Source organism: Callorhinus ursinus, unplaced genomic scaffold (assembly GCF_003265705.2).
Source record: "Callorhinus ursinus isolate GAN/ISIS: 27379988/994484 unplaced genomic scaffold, GSC_fseal_2.0 scaffold3, whole genome shotgun sequence".
Classification (NCBI taxonomy): Eukaryota; Metazoa; Chordata; class Mammalia; order Carnivora; family Otariidae; genus Callorhinus; species Callorhinus ursinus.
In genome coordinates, this window is record NW_027397065.1 from 51104639 (window position 1) to 51127639 (window position 23001).

Below are 23001 nucleotides of genomic sequence, written 5' to 3' on the forward strand. Positions count from 1 at the left end.
GGGGAGGGTAGATTCTCCTATCCTGCTCCATGCCTGATCACCTGCGCAGTACAACCCCGTGTGCTATGGGCTGTGGAGTCTCCCTGACCAAGGACTCCTAGCTGTGTGATCCTGGCAGAGTTACTTAGCCTTTCTGAACCTCAGATCCCTCATCTATATGATGGGAATGATTCTAACCCTTAACCTCAGAGAGTTGTTGCAAGGATTAAAAGAGGTGGTCCTTGGCAAGCAGAGGGCCTGCCTGACAGTGAGAAATGCTTTTTAGTATTCATATGATGTAACTGATTGATATTATTATTTGTAACATTATTACTCCCCACCCCCACCATTAACCACCAGCCCAATCTTCTGTGTAGAGGTTCGCAGGGACGCTAGCTGTGAGAAGCTGGGGTCACACTGCCCCTTGCTGGACAAGTTCTAGACTGCACAGGATAAGCCCAAATTCAAGCTCCATTTCCTCCCTTTTACCCATAAATACTTCAGCGTGACCTTCTTAAGGAAAATTCTATATTCTTAAATAAGAGTATAATTATTAAAATGAGGACATTTAACATCGATACAACACCATACCCAATCCATAAAGTCCGTTTCCACATTTTGCCAGTGTTCCCTCTGGCATCCTTTATAGCTGATTGTTTCCTGGCCCAGGACCCCTTCCAGGGTCACACAGGACATGTGATTGCCAGATGTCTTCACTTTCCTTTAATTCGGAACCATTTCTCAGCCTTTATCCTTCATGACTGTGATTTTTTAGAGTTCAGGCCAGTTATTTCACAAACTATCTCTCAACAGAGATGTACCTGCTGGCTGGATTCATGTTACGCTTTTGTCGGAAACTTCACAGGCGTTCAGCAGAATCCGTCCCATACCACGTCAGGTTGTCCAGTTCTGATGATGTAGGCTCTAACACTCCCCCATCTGTTAGCATGTGGGAGCTGGGCTCTGCGGACCAGAGAGGGAGGGGAGACCTGCCTACTGTCTCCCAGCGAGTCAGGATCCTCAGCTCAGGATCTTGAGGAGTGCTCAGGATAGCTGTGGCAAAGGCAAGAATGCCCCCTCCACCCCCTCCACGGCCCCAAGCTCTGATGGGAGCCCAAGGGCTGGGTCCTGGACACCTGTGCTGCCTTCATAGCATAATCCCTACACTAGTCCGAGCGCCTGGGCCTCCCTTTTGGCATCACCCATTCTAGTTATTTTTTATTAAGACTTTCATTCCACAAGTGATGTACAAATATCCTATCTTTGTTTTTTAAAAAGTGTTGCAGCCAAAGCTGAAGTGCCCTTTGAACCTTTGCCCTCTTCCGGGTCTCTTCTCCCTCCTCCAGAAGTAACCAGTTATCAGTTTGGTATGAGAGGTATGTATCGACACTCCCAGGAAGAATACACACTATGTAGTACTCCTTCCAAAAATGGTCACACTGTAGGTCAGTCTCATAGAAATCTCCCTGGGAGGACTTGAAGACGGAGCTCATTATTTTCAACTGCATCATCATGTACCACGTGTGGCTACACTAGCAGCTACGTAGCTGACCCCCCCACGGGTGGACATCTAGGTTGTTTCCAGCATTTTGCTATTATGGAACGCACTGCCCTATGCACATGACCCACAGCTTCTCTGAGGGAGATGTCTACTTCTGGGAGCCTAGACTGCTCCTGGAGTACCAGATTCCTTGAGTAGACTCCTCAGTTAGGGGATGAGGAAAGTCTAACGTGCCTTTATACACACAACCTATTAGAAATGCAGACTCGCGGCGCCTGGGTGGCTCAGCCGGTTAAGCGTCTGCCTTCGGCTCAGGTCGTGGTCCTGGGGTCCCGGGATCGAGTCCTGCATCAGGCTCCCTGCTCAGTGGGGAGTCTGCTTCTCCTTCTGCCTTTCCCCTTGACTTGCGTGCTCTCTCTCTCTCTCTCTCGAATAAATAAAATATTAAAAAAAAAAAGAAATGCAGACTCTTGGCACCTCTGAGAGCAGTCGGGCTGGAATTTCACACTGTGTTTCAAGGAGTTTTAGGATTCCAAGATAATATGGGGGATAGAGAGGAGGAATTAGTTGGTGAGAGTCCAGACCCTGACCCCACTCCAACCAGAGTACCCCTACCTTCACCTGGTTTTCAATTTTTCTTTTAAAAAACAAATACCGGCTATTTTAAAACTCAAAAATCTCTAATGTGGCCGGACCCCCTAACTGGCACAGGAACCCTTCTGTATCACAACTTCCGGAGCTGCTCCCATTACTGCAGCCTCCAGCCATGTGGTGTTGGTGATGCCACATGACCCGTCCCAAGCTCCCAGCTGACAAACCGTAAAGGTCTCTGCAAGCGCTGCCCCCATGCATTGGGGCTCGCGTGTGGGTGTTCCCAGCTGTGTCCTTGCATGCCCCTCAGCAGCTGTCCACGTTCCTCTGGACCTTCTCTGCCTCGCACTCAGTGGCCTGGTTCAGGGTTCCCAAATCTTCCTGTGTATCAGGGAGCTTGTTAAAATGCACTTTGCGGGGTCCCACTCCCAGAGGTTCTGAAAGAGTGCATTTCAGAGAGCCCAGGGATGCACATTGTTTTAAAGCTTCACAGGGGGTCCTGAGGGTGCAGGTCCAGAGGCCTGTGTTGCAGACAGTGGACTGGGCCTCTCTGCTCTGCCTCTCCCAGGCAAATCTCAAGCTCAGCCCTCAATCAGGCTGGGAGGGCTAGAGAGACATGTATTTTAACCAAAGTTTTGGTTCCTCGGATAGTGGGACTCTCTGAATTAATGAGAATCTGTAGGACTCCTCAAAGCCCAGGTTTCCCAAAGTGCAGTGTCTCAGCGTGAAGGGGTTAAAATGCAGATGGCTGGGCCCTACCTCACACCTGCCAGAGATGACTCTCTGGACACGCGACCTGGGGATCTGCATTTTAAGCAAATTCTCCGGGAACGGCCACTGAATCCAACTTCCTCCATACCCCTCAAAGATGAGGGAAACTGAGGATCCAAGAGTGAGATGACTTATCTCCACCATACACAGGGGTGGCCACACTGGCTGTGGTGAGAACCTCCCTATGCCCACCCTCCCCTGCAGGCCTTTCTTAAAGTTCAGAGACAGACAGACATGACCAGTGCATACAAATAGAATCCCACTTTATTAGTAGTTAGTTCGAGATTGTACATTAATGGAGGAAGGTTCCCACTTTTAACACAACCCAAAACGGCTGGTTCGAGAGCCCTGATCAGATGAGCTGGGTAGCACCCCCTCTCCCCCCTCTCCCCACCCCCACAAGGGAAGGAAACCTGTCTGCTCCCCTAGCGTGCCCCCCACCCTCTCCAGTCAGCCCTCTCCTCTCCCCAGGAAATGACATGAATTTCATGCACAAATTACAAAAGGAGCCCTCTTGCTGATAATAAAAGCTAGCACAGTCATAGAAAACCCTCTCCTTCTTCATTCTCCTCAAGAGCCAGAGAAAGGAAGGAGAGAGGGAGGGATGAACTTATTAGGATAAAACACAGCCAGAGTCTCCCCAGGCCCCTGACATTGACCCCTCACAAAGCCCATGCCCCCCCCCCAAATCTCTGGCTGTCCGAGCTGGCAAGGGCAAGGCCTGGGGGCGCAGCCGGCCCAAGGTTGCAACCCAGGCACCCAGCACTGCCCTGAGGGCAGGGGTCTGGGCCCTCCAACTGCTCACTTCAACTAGAGCAGATCCACTTTCTTTGTGACATTTGAAAACCCCTGCCATTGCCCCATCTGCTCATGCTATAAATGGGGAAGTTGAGGCCCTGGGGGGAAACCGTGACGTTAGCTACTAAACGTACCCAGTTGGGACGAAATTTCACATCTCCTGCCTCCAGCCCTGGGCTCTTCTCCTTACACCACAGCTTGGGGGGGGGGGGGCAGTTCCCCAGTTAGGCCCTTCCCTGGTGCATCCCAGGGGCCCGGCTCTGTTCCAGTGCACACAGACCACGGGCCTCCAGGAAGTAAAAACCAGGAGGCCACAAAACAGAGAGAGAGGGAGAGAGGGAGGGGGAGAGAGAGAGAGAGAGAGAGAGAGAGAGAGAGAGAGAGATGTTATTCGGTGCCCTGTGGTCCATCGCCAGGATCAGAGGGGGCAGCACAGGCTCTTCTGAACCAGAGGCACCTCCTTCCCAGCAGGCCCAGCACTGCCAGGCCCAGCTGCAATGGTCGCCTCCCTTGCCCTTCCCTGAGCTCCTGGAGCGCCACCTAGCCCTTCTGCTGGTTTGGCACTTGGTACAGGGGATGGTAGAGGGGCATCTCAGGCTGGAGTGAAGTTGTCAAGTCAGCACAAAAGGCAGAAATCCATACAGCCTAAATCACCCTTGACAAGACGGGGGCTAGAGGAACATACTCCATGACACCATGAAGAAATGATGACACAGATCCAGAATGTGGGACTTCAACAGCACAGGAGGCCTGCTCTCCTCAGAAATAACATCATTTAAAAAACCAAAGCGAGCGGAGAGAGGACTTTTCAGCACTTAAGAGATTGAACAAAAACTGCAGTTATAAGATGTCATGTATGCACCTTGACTGGATCCTGATTCCAAAACCAGGTGTAAAAGTTATCTGGGGGAAAAGTGAACATAGATTGAATAGCAGATGTTTTTAGGAAATCATTGTTGTCTTGAGTGTGATATAGGCCAATACGTAGGACAATGTCTTAACTCTTAGGGGATGCATGTGGAGGCATTTTGGTCAAGTCTCACGATATTTGCAACTTACTTTTAAACTAATTTGGAAAAAATATATACATACAGAGAGAGAGAGAGTGAGAAATCAAATGTGGCAAAATGTTCATTTTAACTCTAGATGGAAGGTAGTAAGTGTTCATCATAAAATAATTGGTACAACGTGTTTTCACTTGCTCTTTCACTAACAAACCAGGAGGGACCGCCCCCTACTGAGCCTGCCAACGTCTGTGGGTCAGCCGAGTCGTCCTCCATTGGGATCGGACGGCTGCTCCCTCAGCTGGGCCCCAGAGGCGCCGGCTACTTCTCCTCACAGGCCCGCAAGAGGCCCATCTTTAAACTTCGAACTCATCCTCCAGGTGCTGGACACCTGAGCTACAGGCAGCTCTAGAACCCCGAGTGGCTGAGGCAGCTGCAGGTGACCAACCCGCCTGCGCCCGCCCCAAAGGCTCATGGGAGGGATGAGAGAATGGATGGCGGCATCCACGACATGATTTAAACTGTTTCTCTCTCTCTCTCTCTGGCCAAACACAGTGAATCAGTGAACACTTAAGATGCAGAGATGCTGTACCCACTGCCTTCTGGTTTGCTCTCTCATGAGGAGGATCTGTGTGCTCAGTAGCTGAGAGCCCCTAGACGGATTTGTCTGACCCCCTCCCCAATATCTACAGGTCCTGACAGTGGGTCCACGAGCAAGATTAACCAGTGGGGAGGGAAGAAGTAGTAGTTGCCAGACAGACTCAGAACATGTGGCAGGTCAAGTCCCCAGCCTTCCAGAAGGGCCTGGACAACATTTCCCACTATTTCCTCTGCTCCCACAAGCTCCCATGGGGTGTCCAACCTGCCTGCTCCTTCCTCAGGCCAGAGGCAGAGAGAAATGGAGCTGCCCGCCCACCGGCCATTCTGAGCTCCCAGAGATGGGGGCAGGCATCCAGACACAGAGGGTAGATCTCAGCAGTGGGAGCTGTAAAGGTCTGCACACGCCACGGAGCCTGAGCCCCTCACCACAAGATGGGAGACGAGGCCTGGGGTTTGTCCTATGGAAGTCGCCACCCCCTTCTGCGAGTCTGGCCCCACGGCACTGGCAAGTCTTCACGAGCGTACAGGCAGGCATGCCACCCTGTCCCCAGACACTCTGTTCCTCATCCCCTGCGGGCTTGACACTGGGTTCCCAGGCTCAAAGGCTCTGATGAGAAGCATGATGGGAAGGCTTCTCTCGGAAGACAGTGAACCCACATGCAGTTGTCCTGCTGAGTATCTGCCTTTCTTCTCCACTGCCGGTGAAGAACTTGAGAAAAGGGGTCAGGTTCAGAGGTCAAACAGACCTGCCCCCCCACCCCCACCCACAGACCAGGGGAGGACCTCTCAGGGAGAGCAAGGCAGGACTGCGTGTGCAGACCAGGAACGGAGAAAGCTCAAAGGCACCCTGGCTGGGAAGGAGTGGTTTGTCCCCTATCCTGGAATGACCACGGTGTGACTAAGGGAGGGACAGGAAGCTGGCACAGAGGAGGGTCCCCAGGATGGGCTCAGAGGCAGTGTGGCATTGGAAGAAGAGCACTGGACTCAGAATCAGGAGCCTCAGGTTTAATTCTTGGCCCTGCTTGCACCCAGTTCTGAGATGTCAGCCAAGGAGGCCATCTCGCCTTTCTGGACCTGTTTCCAAACCCATCGAAAGGCCCCTTCCGTCCCAAGATGCTAGTCTTCTGAACAAGACAAGGCTCTCCAGAAAGGGTTTTCTGGATTTCGGTTGGAAGCTGAACTGGCAGTGGGAGGGGCTGGGGAGAGGCGCCCAGCCTTAGTCACTTCACATTGTTAAAGAAGGGGGTAGGAGCAGACCCTAACCAGAAAACAGCCCCAAGATCCCGTGGTCTACAGGGGGCCTGGAGACAGTTCTGTGGGTCCCGGCGGGCAGCCCAGCTCCCAGGGCAGCTCCCAACCTAGCACCATGTGAGGGGGGAGGGGACAGGCTGGCCTTCAGCCCCATGGCCTCCCACCCCAGCCCTGCTGTTTCCTTTGGCCAAAATTCCTCCAGGGTCACTGCGCTTCATGAAGCCAGGTGTCCTGGAGAGAGTAGGTCTTTCCTGTACCTCTCACCACCTCTGTCCAGCTGCAGTAGCCCCAGGGCAGCTGTGACATTTGGGGAGGGAACAGAGACCTCTCCGAGGGGCACCTCCACACTGTCTCCCCAAGGCCTGGACACACGAAGACACACCCTTCCCTCCCTTCCACCTCATTCTCTAGCACTGAGATAGGACACTGGGGCTTGCCACCATTTTGTACGACTGAATTAAAAACAAACCCAACCAAAAAAAATATAATATATATATATACACATTATATATATATATAACACAGTGCGACCCCAGCACCCAGGGTATAAACTCTGGCACCAAGAAAAAAAACAAAATATTAAAATACTTTAGCTTCTTAGTATTTGGGGGGGGCGGCTAAGGGGGTCTCTAGGAGCCCTTGGCCACAGGTAGCTGGGGCAAAGCTGTGGATGGCAGTCTTACCCACGCTGCCCAGTGTCTGCCAGGGGCCAAGGTTGGGGCTGGGCGTGGGGACAACATATGTACATTGGGACATGTATACTGGCAGACTCCTGAACCGCCTCAGTCTTTTACCACAGGAAATACCACATGTCATATCCCAGGGTGAGGAACAGGGGGAGGGAGGCCTGGGTCTCTGGGTCCAAATGGCATGACAGTGCCCCAGGGTCCTGAAGGAGGCCCTGAGGACTGGGTGGATACTGTAGGAATCAGCGATTCTTTCCCCAAAAGGGAAAGTGAGATGTGAAGGTATTAACCAGAATGTGTGTAGAGGTTCAGAGTTCTCTTGAGGTGGCTACCCCCACATCCAGCCCAGTGACTCTGGGTACCCAGCTGACCCCTCTGAAGTGCCTGGCTCAAAACAGTGAGGGAAGCATCCAGTCTCTCTCCCCTGTTTGGCAAAAGGCCCCGCTGGGCTCTTCTCCCTATTGTCTGGAGGACAGGGAAAATATGGCAGCTAATACTGAGGGGAGACCCTGCCGTCGCAGGGACTGATGGGATGAAGGGAGGGCATGGTCGGTAGAACACAGTGAGGGACAGAAAAGGAAGTCTCACGGACTCCCTCTCACCAGGAAGTGGCCTTCCACCAACAGGGAGTGGCCTCCCCACGGAAGGCCGTGAACAGAATGGACCTCTGGTGGCTAGGGAGGTCCTGGAGGCCACAGACCCAGCACTGGATGCTCCGAGGCGCTTGTGGACCTGCCTGGGTTCTTCTTCTGGCCCTGCCTGGGCCTCAGCTGAATATTGCTCAGAAGTGCCTGGCCAGCCCAGGCCCAGCTCCCCACTCTGCAGGTCAGTCTGGCTCAGCATGCGGCAGGCCGTCCAGGCCATCACATACGTTCAGTCTGGCTGTGGTGGCCGTGGCTACCTGGTGTTCTGGAGGTCCTCCCGGAGCCAGGTGGGCAGTGTCTGGCCCATCTTATACAGCAGCTTGGAGAGCTCGATGTTGTGGTCCCGATAATAGTCCTTCAGGAAGGCGCGGGACTGGAACAGGAAGGAGAGTTCAGATCTCAGGGACGTGCTGATTCCAGAGGGACCCCTCCCCTCTGTAAACCCACCACTCGGTCAGTGTCAACCCACACACCTATCATTTATTCACCATCTTCCTTGGTAGCCTCCAAAAGAAAGCTAGATGGCAGGACACCAAAGCATAGTACACAAGGTCAAAATTCTTGTGATCGGGAGAAAAGAAGGAATTAATTAAAATCAGGAAGACTGGAAGTCACGGCGTGTGACCTTTGCCCTTCGTCCTTTGGACATGCCATTCTCTGCCACAAGAACACCTATCCATCCATGCCTCGGGCCAAACGCTGCCTGGTCCTCGCAGGCCCAGCTCCAGAGCCCCTCCCCTTCGGGGTCCCTTTCAGTAGCATCTCCGGTTCCGAAATCCCCTAGCACTCGTGTGCAGTTCTCTTACTGCATAAAGCGCGTCCTGCCTCGTATTCTTACTGGTGTGTGTGTGACTTATTTCCCTCCCAGACTAGGAGTCCCTTGAAGGCAAAGAACACGTCTCATCCATCCTCAAAGCCCACAGCGCTCAGCCCTAGGCAGAAGGTAATAAATTCTCGCTGGACTAAATCTATTCTAACCCACCATGTCCCAGCTTCGACTTCCTCCTTGTAAGAACACCACCCAAGAAAGGCCAAGGCCGTTAAGGTGCTGAGTGCAGGGTAAAGGGGAGAGGGGACCCCCGCCAGTCAGGGACCCCCACAGTGATCCAGCTGCCACAGGCAGTGTGCCCACTTACATCCAGGTCCATCTCTGGGTATTTCCGGCCCTTGCTTTTGCCCAGACACTTGGTTTTTCCTCCTTCGAGCAGTTGGCACCAAAATCCTTTCTTTGGGTCAAACCTGTGGAGGTGGGGAAAGCCTATGGATGGGAGCTGGCCCAGCCCATCCCCTTCCCACCTTAAGGCAATGGTCACAGACCCCAGGAGTGGCAGAGCCTAGGCCATGAAACCCACTCCCCTAAGCACACTCTGGAACCCACAGATAGACAGATGTGTGGGGCTGGGGCTTGCTTCTGCCGGCCCTGGGCTACACTGAACACGCCTGCCCTCTTCTCCCCAGCAGAAAGCACCTCATGTGCTCTGAGTTGCTCTTGTCCAGGCGGGGCGGCCCAAGTCCCTCCAGCAAGCAACCCAGAACAGGATCACGTGCTGTCCTTCAGGACGTGGGGAAACCTTTCCTAAGCACTCTCCTACTCAGGGCTGAGCAGTTTTTTTTACCCAAGAACCCAATAGGGAAGAAAAAGCTTAGTGGGGGTTTTGGGTGTGTGTCTTTATAAATTGTCTATTTTTCCAGAAATGCAGTATCTGCAGTTGTGCTTAAGCATGTCCATCACTGGAAAGTTTTGGCTTTTGGAGTAAACTTCAGGAATGACAGAGCAAGACTGCCTTCAGGATTTGAAGTCATGCTGGGCCTTCAGAGGTTTTTGGTGGGGGAGGGAGATGAGATCTGAAGCTGCCAAGGGGAGGGGAGGCACACTGGCATCAGAATTCAACCCCAGATCTGGAACCATTAGGAGCTGCTTCGGCATAAGGACAGCTGGAAAACAGAATTCACATTTGGCAGGTGTGGGAGACAGGGATTTCTGAATGGGTCACAGGGTAGGCATAAAGGAAGAAGAAGAAGATGATGATGATGATGAAGACGATCTTTGAGCATCAGTACGTGCCAGGCGCTGAGCTAAGAGCTCCACATGTATGCTTCATGCAATACAGCGACCCTCGGGAGGTCTAGGAGTCAAAACCTTTATTCCCAATTTACAGATGAGGAAAGTGAAGTGTGAAGGCACTAAGACACTTGTCCGAGATCACACAGCTAAAGAAGTAGTGGGTCTCCTAACCCAGGCATCTCGGATGCCAATGGCCCAACCCCCTTAGGTGCTGCCCCTGTCTGCCTCAAGGTAAAGGACTGCTTCTCTTCTTCACCTTCAACCTCCAAGATAGTGAGAAGGGAACATTCTTGCTGTATGACTTTCCCAAGTAGGTAGCCAGGGAAGGTGACTTTATTCCTCCCTCTCTCGAGACCCACCCCCACCCCACACAGGTGAGTGAGTTACTTGTCTGTAACATGGTTAACGCGCAACCACTCCCCAGCCCTGAGCGCCTGCCACACAGGCTGACCTCCACCCACACCGTGGGAGGGCATTCTCAGTGCCCTTGTGCCAGGTTCTGAGGGAGTGGGATTATAAGCCATCGGCAATATCTGAAGTTTCCTTTCCCTGAAATTACATTTAAATCATGATCCAATGCTAAGAAACCTTTGTGGGAACTAGGGCTGCTTAATGTTAGTCGAACTTACTTTAATAAAAGGTTCGAAAATGTTCAGCACAGACTGAAAAGAAAACCCCAGGGTGGAACTGACCAGAGTAGGACATAGTCACCACCTCCTTTTTTCTTGAGTTGATAACCTTTATTAATATGATTCAAATCATATTAGTATCAGCTTTTCTGCTAAACAGCCATCAGGAATATGCACACTTTCTAACTCTAATGTATCTGTGTCTCTTCCATAATCATTCAAGCCTTTGGCTTTTTGGCCCAGGTGCCTGCTCAGGAAATCACCCTGCTGAAAAGCCAAGGCAACACTCACGCCAAGGTTTTGTGGTAGTCAATAGTGTTGGTCACCCCAAGGAACTTCTGCACCGTGTCCATCACTTTGGCAGGTTCTGTTCGCAGCAGTTTGCCATCCAAGACCAGAATCTGGAAGAAAGAGGAAACAGAGAAGGATGATCTGAACCTGTGTTTCCTCCAGGGGCAAACAGGTTCCCAGTCTCCTGGTCACCAGCCATGGTTACAAACTGGGCACTCTTCACGGTACAGTCTCCACCTCCTCTTCCACCTCCGAGCGGCAGGTGTCCCCGCGCCTCAGGCTTCTGCAGTCCAACTCCCTGCCCTCTACCAGCTTCCCTCTCCTAGAGATGAAGCTGTCGCTCCACTCCTGCCTGCCCCGCACAACCCTACCATATCCCTCTCTGCCTCTCTCTAAGCCTCTGGCCCAACATCACTCTCCTGCCTCAACCCTCCAAGGGTTTCCCTAAATGCCTCATGTGATCTGGCCCTGCTTACCTCTCTGACCAGGCTCTCCCTACATCACCACAGCCCTCCCAGGAAGATAACCTACCCCAGGGCTTTTGCGATCCCCTTAGGGACACAGAGCCCGGCGACAGGACAGGGGCTTAGGGAATTTTCACACATCGGCCTTGGGATAAACAAGAATGAAACTTTCGAAGCCCCCAAAGGTCTAGCTCGCCAATGAGGACCTTTTGGGCCCCACGGCTGACGAAAGAGATTCGAGACTCTCTGCTAGCTGCCCCAAGCCAGAACTGTGAGTGCCCTCCCAAGGGCCAGGGACCGGCAGCTACCTGGTTGGCGTGAAAGGCGCTGAGCCAGCGCTCAATGTGGGTGGCGTACCAGCCGGGGACCAGGCAGCGGTTCTGAAGGGCCCGCAGCTTCAAGGACACGTCGGGCCCAGCTGTGATCACCTCGTGGAAGGTGTACTTCAGGGCCACTGGGTCATCGTGGGCTCGCTGGTGCTGCAGGCAAGGGGAGAGGGTCAGTGCGTCCCATGGGGGCACAAAGGAAGAGGCTCTCTTCAGCAGCCATGAAGTGGCCCGAAGACCCTGGCTGTGACCAGCAGCCCTGGGTTCAAGTCCCGGCTCTGCCTCCCACTGCTCTTTGACTCTGGGGAGTCATGGCCCCTCAGAGCCCTAGTTTTTCCATCTCTGCAAGACAGGAGTGGGACTAGATCAGAGCTTTCAAAGGCTGGTCATCTGCCTGTCATCTCTCCGATGTCTCCCATATCCACAAGCCACCTGTATGTGCCGAGGTCCACATACTTTGATTTACATTGACTCGTCTTTCTTATTCACATCAAACTATTTCAAAATAAAACTCACTATTGCCTCCGTAAGCAGAAGACCTGAATTAGTTGTCACATACAGAAGGTAATCATTCATAAATACAATAAAAACAAAGCAATGTTCTCAAATGCCAGCCAGATACAATGTCTGCTATAGGCCCTGAGCCCAACGCTTGCACTCTCTTTGTTGAAAACAGAGCTTAGCAATGTTAGAAAGGACTTAAGAGCCATTTACACTAAACTGAGAATTTGTCCTTTATAGAAATCAGAAGGTGTTATGGACTGAGTGTTTGTGTCCCTTCCCCAAAATTCCCGTGTTGAAGTCCTAACCCACAATATGATGGTATTTGGAGGTGGGGCCTTGGGGAGGTAATTGTGGGTAGATGAGGTCAGGAGGGTGGGGCCACCATGATGAGGTTAGTGCCCTTGTAAGAAGTGACACCAGAGAGAGTGGGTGCTCCTGCTCTCGCTCGCTCTCTCTTACTCTCTGCTTTGTGAGGACACAGTGAAAATGTGACTGTTTAAAAGCCAGGAAGAGTGATCTCATCAGGAACCAAAGCTGCTGGCATCTTGATCCTGTACTTCTAGCCTCCAGCACTATAAGAAATAAACTCCTGTTGTTTAAGCCCCAGTCCATGAATACTGTGTTACAGCTCCTCGAACAGACTAAGACAGGATAGGAAAAGAATCAGAAAGGGGGAAATGCCATGTTTGAACCACCTACAATAATGCCATGGGCCATCAGCATCCAGAGACCAGGAACCTGCCCACCAGGGGTCACGCTCTCTTGAGCCTCCACACTCACACACAGCTCAGGGTGGGCAGTGAGAGAAGGGACAGTCTGTGAGGACCAGAGAGCAAGTAGGGTCTGTACCCAGCACCCCCGCCGGGACTGCAGAGGCAGGGAGGCCCCAGAGAGGAAGTGACAGGCTCAGAGGGTGGCAGGGAGCTGCTGGAAGCGGCCTGACCCGAGGAGGTCTTCCTAGACCAGCTAGTGGACGAGCTACCCCCCATGCCCTGGCACTGGATCAGAATCCCAGGAAGATTGGCAGGCAGGGGAAGAAACCTCCCAAAAGGCCTGAGTCTAGGCTGTTCTGTAAGCCTAGTGCTCAGAAGAAATTAAGTCAGGTCACTGAAGTTAAAGGAAGTTCTGGTTCTTACATAGTCGAGTGGGGATTAGGAGTCATACCTTCTCTCCCATAGACAACAGTCAGGTAACTTCTTTATCTGATCAGGTGTTTGCATCCTCTACTATGAATGTGGAGCCCTATATCTTATCCTTCTCTGAATCCCCATCCCGACCCCACCCAGTGTCCAGTGAGGAGACCAGTTAGTATGATCACTGTTCACCAAATCTCCCTTTCATCCAGGTGGAACCACCTTCCACCTCTTGTTAGTGTCAGAATCAGAGGCGGGACCCATGGTGAAGCTAGCAGGGTGGGCAGGTAATTGTTGGCTGGGATGCAATGTCGATTTCTGCCTGTCTCCTCCACTAAGCTAGAAGCCCTGTGGAGCTGAGACTCTATTCTTACCCACCACCGCATTCCAGAAGGCTAGCTTAGGGCTGGCACATAGTAGGTGCTTAGTAAATATCTGTCGAATGACGTTATGAGTAGCTGAGGGATGGACAGAGCCCCATGCCCCTACCCAGGGCTGCACCCCGGCCGTGGCTCACCTGGTACCAGGAATAGGCCCGGTCCGCTGGGTTGATGAGGATGGTCAGGACCTTGGCCTTGGGTAACAGAGCAGCTGCCCGCCGGGGCGCCACTTCCGAATCAAAGTAGTTGGCGCTTTTCTCAAAGTAAAAGTCGGAGGTGGTGTTGGAGGGGATAGGGAAGAACTCCATGTACCTGCAGGAAGCCCAGAGAGAAGAGCTCACAGGCAAGACTCACGAGAAGGGGGCCTGAGGAATGCAGCATGAGAGGGTGAGGGTTGCTGGGGGTAGAACTCAGAAAGCCAGCAGGCACATTGATCCCAAGGACCTGCTCCTGGCAGGGATTTGAGATGGACGGATGGCCACCAGGCAGTCTCCCTTTGTTGAATCATTCCTTTTCAGGGGGTACCTTGGAGTCAGGAGGATGGGAAGACTTACGGAAGTGATATGGGTTACAAGGCATGGGATGGGGGTGTGTGTCTTTGAATCCTAAATAAGATGTTCCCAGTTAAAGTGACAGGGCCTTAACTCACTGCCTCTAGGAGGAGAACTGGGACACCTTCGACCCGGGAAGAAACAGCATGGACCCGAGAGACACCCGCTCCTGTCTCCCGAGTACAGGGTTTCTTTCCTGGCCTAGGATGGCACTTTCTAGGATGTCACCATGGACCAGGAGACAAAGAGATGGGGAGTGTATCACCGCCTGCCAGCCACACCCCTCCCAGGCCTCACGTGGGTCAGCTGCTGGCTTTCCAGAGGAACCTCCCATATCCCACCCAGAGGGACGTCCATGCCAACCTGTGGGCCCAGCTCTGGATGGAGGATACCTCAAGAAGCTAAATGAATGCTCCAGAGCCTCTCACAGGCACCTACTCATACAAAATAGAGGTACAATTTCAGGGGCTTATGGGAATCAAAGCCCACAGGCCCACCTTAGGTGAGGGTGTAGGACCCCTACTATATCCTGGGAGACAGGGTTACTCCAGGGAGGTCCCAGGAACCCCTTTATCAGAACCACCTTGGGGCTTCTGAGATTCCTCACCCCACCCTACACCTACCTACAGAATCAAAATCTTGGGAATGGGGCTGAGGAATTGCTAGCTCTCTCCTATTTCTGAATTCTATTTTTTTTTCTTATTTATTATATTTTAAATTCTAGTCAGTCAACATACAGTGTTATATTAGTTTCAAGTGTATTTCTGAATTTTCTTTATGAAATAGCATCTGTATACCCACAGGCCATTGTTTGTAACACCTAAATTGAGAAAGCTCTGAAAATAGAAGCTTTTCCCCTCAAGGCTTTAGCAAAGCCATTTGGCAGCAAAACCCGACTTACTAATCTTAGTGTAAATATTCACAGACTTTGCTATAGATGTATTGTATTTGCTGCTGGGGTACTTGCTGATGGGGTGCTGCCCCAGACCCTGCCGGAAATACGGTTAAATGTATGGTGTTGCACCATATTACCTCCCTAAAACCTGAGAGAAGGTGACTTCCAGTGACACATCTGGCTACAGTGGGTTTTAGACAAGAGACGGTACCCATATGAGAGACAGAGACAGGTGGGTAGCCAGGGGTAGGCAGACAACAGGCTGACAAAAGAGAAAGAAAAAAGTATGGAAAGAAAACAAATAAACAGAAGAATGGCCATAATGTCTCCACCCGGGTAAACCACTGACATGAAAATAATAAACAAGAGCAATACATGTATAGGGAAAGAAAAGGCGAATAGTAGAGAAAGATGCAAATTGAAATAATTGGAGCGTAAAACTATCCCCACGAAGCGCCCCCCCCCCCGCCCCGCCCCGCGCCACCTTAACGTCCGGTGACAGGTTCTGGAGGGAAGCTGCAATTTCCACCACTTCCCCAGGAAAGTCCCCAAAGGCCAGCAGGCCGCCTCTGAAGGGCTCACAAGAACACCTCCTGCTCCACAATCAGGCAAGCAAAGTTTAGCCAGCTCTTGGGGTTAGAACACTTGCAATTTAGCCCCTGCTCTGTCCTCAACTCTTGGGACCTTGGGCAAGTCCCTGTGCTCCTCTGGGACTCAGGTGGTTTTCCTGCAAGCAAGGGAGGTGCTGGCTCCCACTTCGAGCAGTCTCTGAGCCCAGGTGGTGACGAAAAGGGGCAAAGGGCTTCCTCATCAAGTGTCCCGCCTGTGATAAGGCTCCAACATCATGAGTGCAAGGGTCACTGAGCTTTGTCCCTGTTTACAGGAACTTCAGCTGTGTGTGAGCAAGGGCCAGCTGCTTCCTACTGTGAGCAGAGCAGACCTCCTCTGGGGCAGACTCCATGACGGCAAGCTCCCATCCAGCTTTGGACAGAAAGGGTCACTCACCAGTCGATGCCTTTGTGGTAGTTGTGGCCATTAAAAAACTGGATCTCCTCAAAGGTCTCTGAGCTGGGGTAGTTGCTGCTGAGGTCCGGGTGCATGCCCAGGAACAGGTAGAGGGCCGTGGTGCCTGCAGGGATGGAAGGTAGCTGAGACCAGGGCCCAGCCCCGAACTCAAACATGGGAGTCTGGGATCCCAGGTTCTGACTCCAGCTCTCCATGACTCACTGGGAGATCCTGGGAAAGTCCCTTGCCTTCTCTGGGGCTTAGTTTCTGTATCTGTGCAATCAAAAGAATTTTATGAAAGCCAGGACAGCAAATACAGGGCATGCGTGTGGGCACCCCAACTCCTACATCCACTGTAGACATCACTAATCTATCATGGCATCCTAAACACTAAACAAGAACTTGGCCTCAGAATCCTTCCCACCCACGTACTGTACTCCAGCAGCCATGCCCAGTTCATTGGTGTCTTCTCATAATCCCAGAACTAGATGGTTTCCAGGTCTGGGCCTCTGTCCTCTGACACGTGGGAGGAGCTCAAAGAAAAGGGAGCTCCAAACCCTGCAGTCTATTGATGTGAAATTCGTGAAGGGCTAAGAGATTTGGCTCAAATGCCTTCTCCTTCTGGGAACCCTTCCCCCACTCACACTCTGTCCTACTTGACAGTACAGGACCTACCCCCTCCTTTAGAGAGTTCATTCCTTTCCTGTGTGCTATAATGAGATGTCCTAGAAGAGAAAGAGACTATAGAGTTTAGTTTCCTGAAGAGTATAATATAAGCTTTGGGGGTCAGAGAGATAAGGGTTCAAGACCTAGACCTGTCATTTCCTAACTGAATGTGTCAGGGGGGGTCACTTCACTTCTCTGAGCCTCAAGTATTTTATCTGTAAAATGGGCATACCCATTCATGGTTCACAGTGTGTGTGGGTGGCAAATACTTAGCAAGCGTATCACCTCTCCTCCCTCTTGTACCCCTGGCAAACACGACTAATTGATTGCAATCCCCTTTGCACTGAACCAGTTTTACCTGGCACTGCTCAAATGTGCAGAACAGCTGATCTGGGCTTCTCTGCCTTAGACTCAGAGACTCCCAGAAACAGAGCTCCCTGAGGTGTGGTTCAGGACAGATAGGAAAATTCTACACCCACCCTCCACCCCTCTACCCCCCTCCCCACTTCCATACTGATAGGCAGTTCATGTTCATCCCAACTTCACTCTCACTTCCTGGGAAAGGGGGGGGCAGATTATTGGGGAGTGGAGCCAGGGCATTCCAGGTGGTCCCCAGAATTCCATGGCTGAGACACGGATTTCCGTGGCAGTGGGGGATGCTGGCCAGGAGCAGAGAGACCTGCCTGTTTTCTGGGGGCCAATGATGAGGAGCTTTGGGAAGCGGTCACACGTCTTCTCCTTGGACCAGATGTCTTTGTGGCGTTTGTCCTCACACGGGTCCTAAAACAACAGTGGAAGGAATGTTAGGGGGTGGCCCAAAACCCAATGAACAGACTCTCATTGCACATGGATATGTGGCTCTTACAGCACTGCCAGGTAGAGTAACTACGTGTGTCCTTGTCACATCCCCACCTCAGGACACTGAGCTGCTAGCAGGCAACGACCACTTCCAGTTAGTCCTAGCAAAACACTCAGCCCAGGGCTTGGCACACAACAGCAGCTCACGAGCACTTGTTGAATTAACTGGATGAGCTGTGTCGGAACCAGGGGTCAGCAAGCTTTCTCTGGAGAAGTTAGTAAATCTTTGGTGTTTGGTGACTATTTCAGGCTGGAGTACTGCCTGGTCTCTGTCACAACTACTCAACTCTGTTGTTGTAGCACGAAAGTAGCCCTAAACAGTACATACAAGAATGAGTGTGGATGGGTTTCAATAAAACTTTATTTACAAAAAACAGACTGCAGGCCAGATTTGGCCCATGAGCCGGGGCTTGTGGACCCCTGGTCTGAACTATGAGACTGCTTCCATTCCAGCTTAGCTTCTGTTTCCAGATTTTGACAGTCCCCAGGGGAAGACTTCCCCAAGAACTGGCCCCTCAAGACCTCCCATCAGTCCCCTCTCCCATGGTACAGAGCCTTCTAGTGTGAGAAGGGGTATAAAGGACTATCTAAGAGTCCAACCAGGCCAGGCAGTTGCTTGGATCTGCACTTGATCTACACTCTGCTCACTTACAATCTTGTAATGCTTTTTCGGAAGGTGTGTGTGAGTGTGCACGCATGCACATCTGCGTGGGCAGTGTGTACATATATGTGCGTGTGACAAGCGAGTGTGCCTGTGCTGGTTTGCACTCAAGAGGGACTATGAGGGTGTGAGGGCCAAGCCCACGTCTGCCGTGTGTCTGGGACATCCCATGTCTGCACCACCGCACCCACCCACCCACCTGCCAGAGCGGGTCCTTCTCCTCGGAGAAGATCTGGAAGTACTTCTGGGCCAGCTGCACGGGGGGCAGCGTCTGCAGCCGCAGGTTGGTCCAGGAGTGCAGGAAGCGCGCCAGGTGCTTGAAGGTGTACAGGCCCAGGCGGTCGTTCCCATAGTTGGACAGGTGCGTCATGAAGATGCTGATCTGCTCCAGGGGAGGGAGGTGGGGGGCGGGGCCGGTCAGCATCTGAGCCCTCACCCTCCACCCCACTTTGGACTCTTCTGGTCTTGCTGCAGCTTTGCAGAGTCACTCTATGACCAGTCCAAGGTTCACTGGGGCTGTCAGCAAACTTGCTGTGTGACTTGGCCTAGGCACAGCCAGGTGAAGCCACGTCTGACTGACCACCAACTATTGCAACCCTGAAATGGGAGGCTGACCTACTGCGCAGTCATGTGGGTGTTCTTCTGTATTTTCTTGGTGGGGTGTTCATGGAAGACAAGGAGTGCTCGGTTATCCCGTAAAGCTGAATACCACCACCACTGGATATCTACTTAATGGTATTAAAGCATGGATGATTATTGCCATTTTACAGATAAGGAAAGAGAGGGCCAGAAAGCTCAGATGAATAGTTTAAAATATATGTATTTCAAAATATATGTATATATACATATATAGCTTATAGATTAATGATTTACTATGTATGTTAGTAGATAACATCCACATATTTACACACACACACAAAGACTGGAAAGAGAACACAGACCAAAATGCTCACACCATTGCAGTGAAGTACAAGATTCTGAAAGGAAAAAGGAAAGACAACTTGGATTCTCTTCCCAAGGTCACACAGCAGAGCAGGGCCAGAGCCAGGGGGGCAGAGCGGGTTGGCCCACTCCCCACCCTCATACCGGCGGCCGCCCCCTCCTCCCCAGGCCCAGGAAAGCCAGCCCTGGCTGTAGACAGGCTGCCCGGCAGCGGCCCCTCACCCCCAGCCCAGGGCTATGAGCACTCACAGGATTGAGGAGCACAGTGAGGAAGAGCTCGCCCCCATTGATGATCTTGTCCAGCTCGCCAGAGCCACCAGGGTACTCATTGTAGAAGATGGTGTGTGTGAAGAGGCCGCAGGTCTGCCGCGGGAGGACCTGGGGACGGGGCAGGGGAGAGCTATGGCATCTCCAGGCACGGACGGCGGCAGAAGACCCTCCCTCAGGTGAACGGCCAGGGTGTCTCCGCAGAAGGGCAGCCTCTTGTGTGACTGCACAGCCCCCACTCTTGGGGGTCTTCTCCCCTCGTGACCTTCTGCAGCCTGCAACATTCCCTCAAGTGAGCCCACGGGCCCTTGCCATTTTACAAACTTCACCACTCTTCCCTGTAACAAAATGAGCAGGCCCCAAAGTAGCAGAGATAGGCAAGTGAGAATGGCTGCCCAGCAAAGGTCCCTGACCTTCTGCAAAGCAGTCCTCCCAGTCACCCTCGCAACCCCCTCACAGCGTTAGAACCTGCCCAGTTCTCCCAGTCACGTGCTGGTTTAACTGCTGATTCTCTGTCTCCTTTCATAAAACTGCGCTCCAAGAGAACAGGGAACTTGCTTGTCTGGATACCACCTCATTCCCAGAGAGAATATGAATGCCTGGTGTGGAGGAGGCCAGGGGAGGGAGGGAGGGAAGGAGAAAGGAGGGAAGGAAGGAAGGAAGGATGGATGGATGGATGGATGGATGGATGGACAGATGGATGGACAGATGAAAGCATAAATCTGGCCTTCCCACACATGCCCCATCTGGACTGTCAACAATTCATCCTTCCAGTGGCTTAGGTCAAAAACCCAGGAGTCATCCTGACTCATCTCTCTCCCCCACACCCTACCTCCAATCACTAGTTGATCCTGTTGGCTTGACCTTCTAAGTAAGTCCAGAATCTGATCATATCCCAACATTGCACCCTGATGGAACCACCACTCTCTCATCTGGAAGACTGAAGTGGCCTCCCAACTGGTCTCCCTGCCTTCCCCTTTGTCCCCTGCAGTCTCTGGAACTCACAGCAGCCAGAACAAGAGAAATCTTTTTTAAAAAATGAGTCTGATCCTAACAGCACTCCATGCAAAAACTTCCCATCTCAGAGAAAAGCTAACGTCCATCCAATGGCTTTCTGTGGCCCTACATGATCTGGCCCATCACCCCCTGACCTCATGTCCCCCTCACTTGCTCCCCTCCAGCCAGACTGGCCTCCTAGTTGGTCCTCAAACACACCTAACACAAAGTGTGCCTACCACAGGGCCTTTGCACTTGCTTTCTCCGCCTTTAAAGCTTTTCCTCATATAGCAGCATGGCTCATTCCTAGGAAGGCCCTTCTTCATCACCTTATTTAAAATAGCTTCTCCTCTCCTCTGGCACTCCCAATCTCCCTTCCCTGCTTGACTCTTCTCCATGGCCCCATCACCACACCATCTGGCCATATGTTACAAATGTCACACATTTGTGAGCACACTGTCTGTCTCCTGCCACTAGAATGTCAGGTCTACAAGGGCAGGGACACTCGTTGGTTCTGTACACTTCTCTATCCCCAGTGCCTAGAACAGGGGCAGACACACTGTAGAAGTTCATTAAAAATGTTTCAATAAGCAAATGAATGAGACAGAGGCCTCACCCGCACAGTCCTCACCAGAGGCCCCTTTAAAAAATGTTCAGCCCCTGATCCCATCACGAACGCTAAAAAGGAGCTCAGGAAAGGGCCAGACCGTCAGCCTGCCTTCCCTGGGACTGAGAGCCCTGGATGCCAGAGCGGGCAGCAGAGCCTGGCCTGCAACCCCTAGCCCGCGCACGCAAGCCACGCTTCCCCAGACGGTGTGTGCACATCCGCCTCACAGGTTGTGGGGCCCACTCACCATGATGCCGTTGTGGATAAAGCCGCGGCGATAGCGGGCCGGCTTCAGGTGGGGGTACTCCTCCGTGCTGGTCACACGGATGCTCCATACCTGCTTCCAGGCCTCGTACAGCTGCACGTGCACGGGATACACACCCGAGTGGTGGGGGGCCACTGCATAGCCCATGTCTGTGGGGATGCCGTGCTCCTGGGGAGAAGAGGGCCAGGCCGGGGTAAGCACAGGGTTCCTTCCCCACGGGGTCTCATTTCCCCTTGGTAGAACGGGAGAGAGAAATCAACAGGCTGGAATGGCAGGGCAGTGGGTCCACGCCCTCGTGGTACAGATGGGAAAGCTGAGGCCCAGGGAGGGAAAGGGATGGGCCCCAAGTCAAGAGTCTCGGAGTGAGGGACTGACCACGCTGGGGGACTCTTAACTCTCAGCCCGGAGTTCATGCCCTCCGGCACCCTGGAGTGAGGAGCAAGGACAGGGGCTCTTCCTGCCTGTCTTGGCCTCTGATTGGCTGGTAGGCCCAGGCTGAGCCCATACCTGGGCCTCGTCCCCTCTTCCCCAAGTACCAGCTCCAGCTTTCCTGAGCCTCCCACTCCGACCTGAAGATAGAGCTTGGACTCAGGAAATAAACTGGCCTGGATTTAAGTTCTGGCTGGACCTCCTCCTAGCTGCTGCGGGCTCCCTGAGCTTCGGTGTCTTATCTAAAAGGGAGAATATCGATAACCACCTCTTGGGGTCTCTGAGAGGCTTCAGAGAGACAGTGGCTATAAAGATACTAATAAAATGCTGTCAGACGGAACTGCAAAACAGCAGTGAGAGGTCAGCAGGCCGGACCCCCCAGCCCCCGGCCCCCCCAGCTCCGCCCTGTAGGGAATCTTACTCACGACAGCGAACTTCTTGTTCAGAGCCATCTGCTCGGCCAACACCGACTGGTTGTGGAAAAGGTGGGGCTGCATGTGGCTCCACATGTGGGGGAACCACCAGAACTCCTTCACGTACGACAGCAGCAGATCATCCCCAGCGTCCTCAGCATCAGTACCTGCAGCCAGAGTGCAGGCCTGCTCAGCCCGGCCACCGTGAGGCTCTCCAATGGGGGCTGGTGCCCGGGGGCGGGAGCGCGTAGCCATAGCCCACCCAGGAGCTGCTCAGAGAGTTACCAGAGCCACCGGGTGGGAGCAGACAGCGCCCAGGGCCCTGCCTTCTAGTCCAGAGTGGGGCCTTCACTCAAGCAGTGACTTTGGCCAAGTCCTTCTCCTCTCTGGGCCCTTGGGCCCCATGTGTGCAATCCACAGTCCCAAGGGTTTCTCCCAGCTCTGATAGGCCTGCTCTGATCTGTTTCCTGTTTGTGTATTGGACCATTTGTCATTTGTCTTTTACTTAATGATCTGAGAAGCTCTTGGTATATATACAGGATGTCTAATCCTGTCTCATGCTATGACTCAAACTACCCCTGAAATGCTGAGGGCCGAGAATGGGAAAAATGCACTCAGACAACCCAGTATTGCTCCTAATTGGCCTTGGGACGATGCTGCAGACTTTCCCCCCAGAACTGCAGAGTATTAGGGTTTTTCCTAGAATTCAAGAGAGGCTCTCCACACTGTAGCCAAAGCAGAAGGTACCTACAGGGAACCTTGACTACAGATGATGGCTCAGGGGTCTTTCCCTCTTGCTTGGCCCAGAAGGGCAGCATTTGAGGAACTT

At 52.5% G+C, this 23001-nt stretch overlaps 1 protein-coding gene across 6 annotated transcripts in view; it reads right to left on the reverse strand.

Moving 5' to 3' along the window:
* Window positions 1-3088: 3088 nt before the first annotated feature.
* The window catches only part of NDST1 (N-deacetylase and N-sulfotransferase 1), a 67151-nt gene continuing 47238 nt past the window's right edge, over window positions 3089-23001 (reverse strand). For all 6 annotated transcript variants that reach the window (XM_025867240.2, XM_025867243.2, XM_025867241.2 and 3 more), the window contains exons 5-15: window positions 22185-22339; window positions 21313-21498; window positions 19445-19573; window positions 18453-18635; window positions 17418-17514; window positions 16069-16192; window positions 13755-13929; window positions 11583-11753; window positions 10811-10920; window positions 8962-9064; window positions 3089-8198 (exon numbers count right to left, since the gene is read on the reverse strand). In XM_025867240.2, coding sequence (XP_025723025.1) covers window positions 8079-8198; window positions 8962-9064; window positions 10811-10920; window positions 11583-11753; window positions 13755-13929; window positions 16069-16192; window positions 17418-17514; window positions 18453-18635; window positions 19445-19573; window positions 21313-21498; window positions 22185-22339 — 1553 coding nt within the window. In that variant the 3' untranslated portion in view covers window positions 3089-8078. The remainder of the gene's footprint in view (window positions 8199-8961; window positions 9065-10810; window positions 10921-11582; window positions 11754-13754; window positions 13930-16068; window positions 16193-17417; window positions 17515-18452; window positions 18636-19444; window positions 19574-21312; window positions 21499-22184; window positions 22340-23001) is intronic.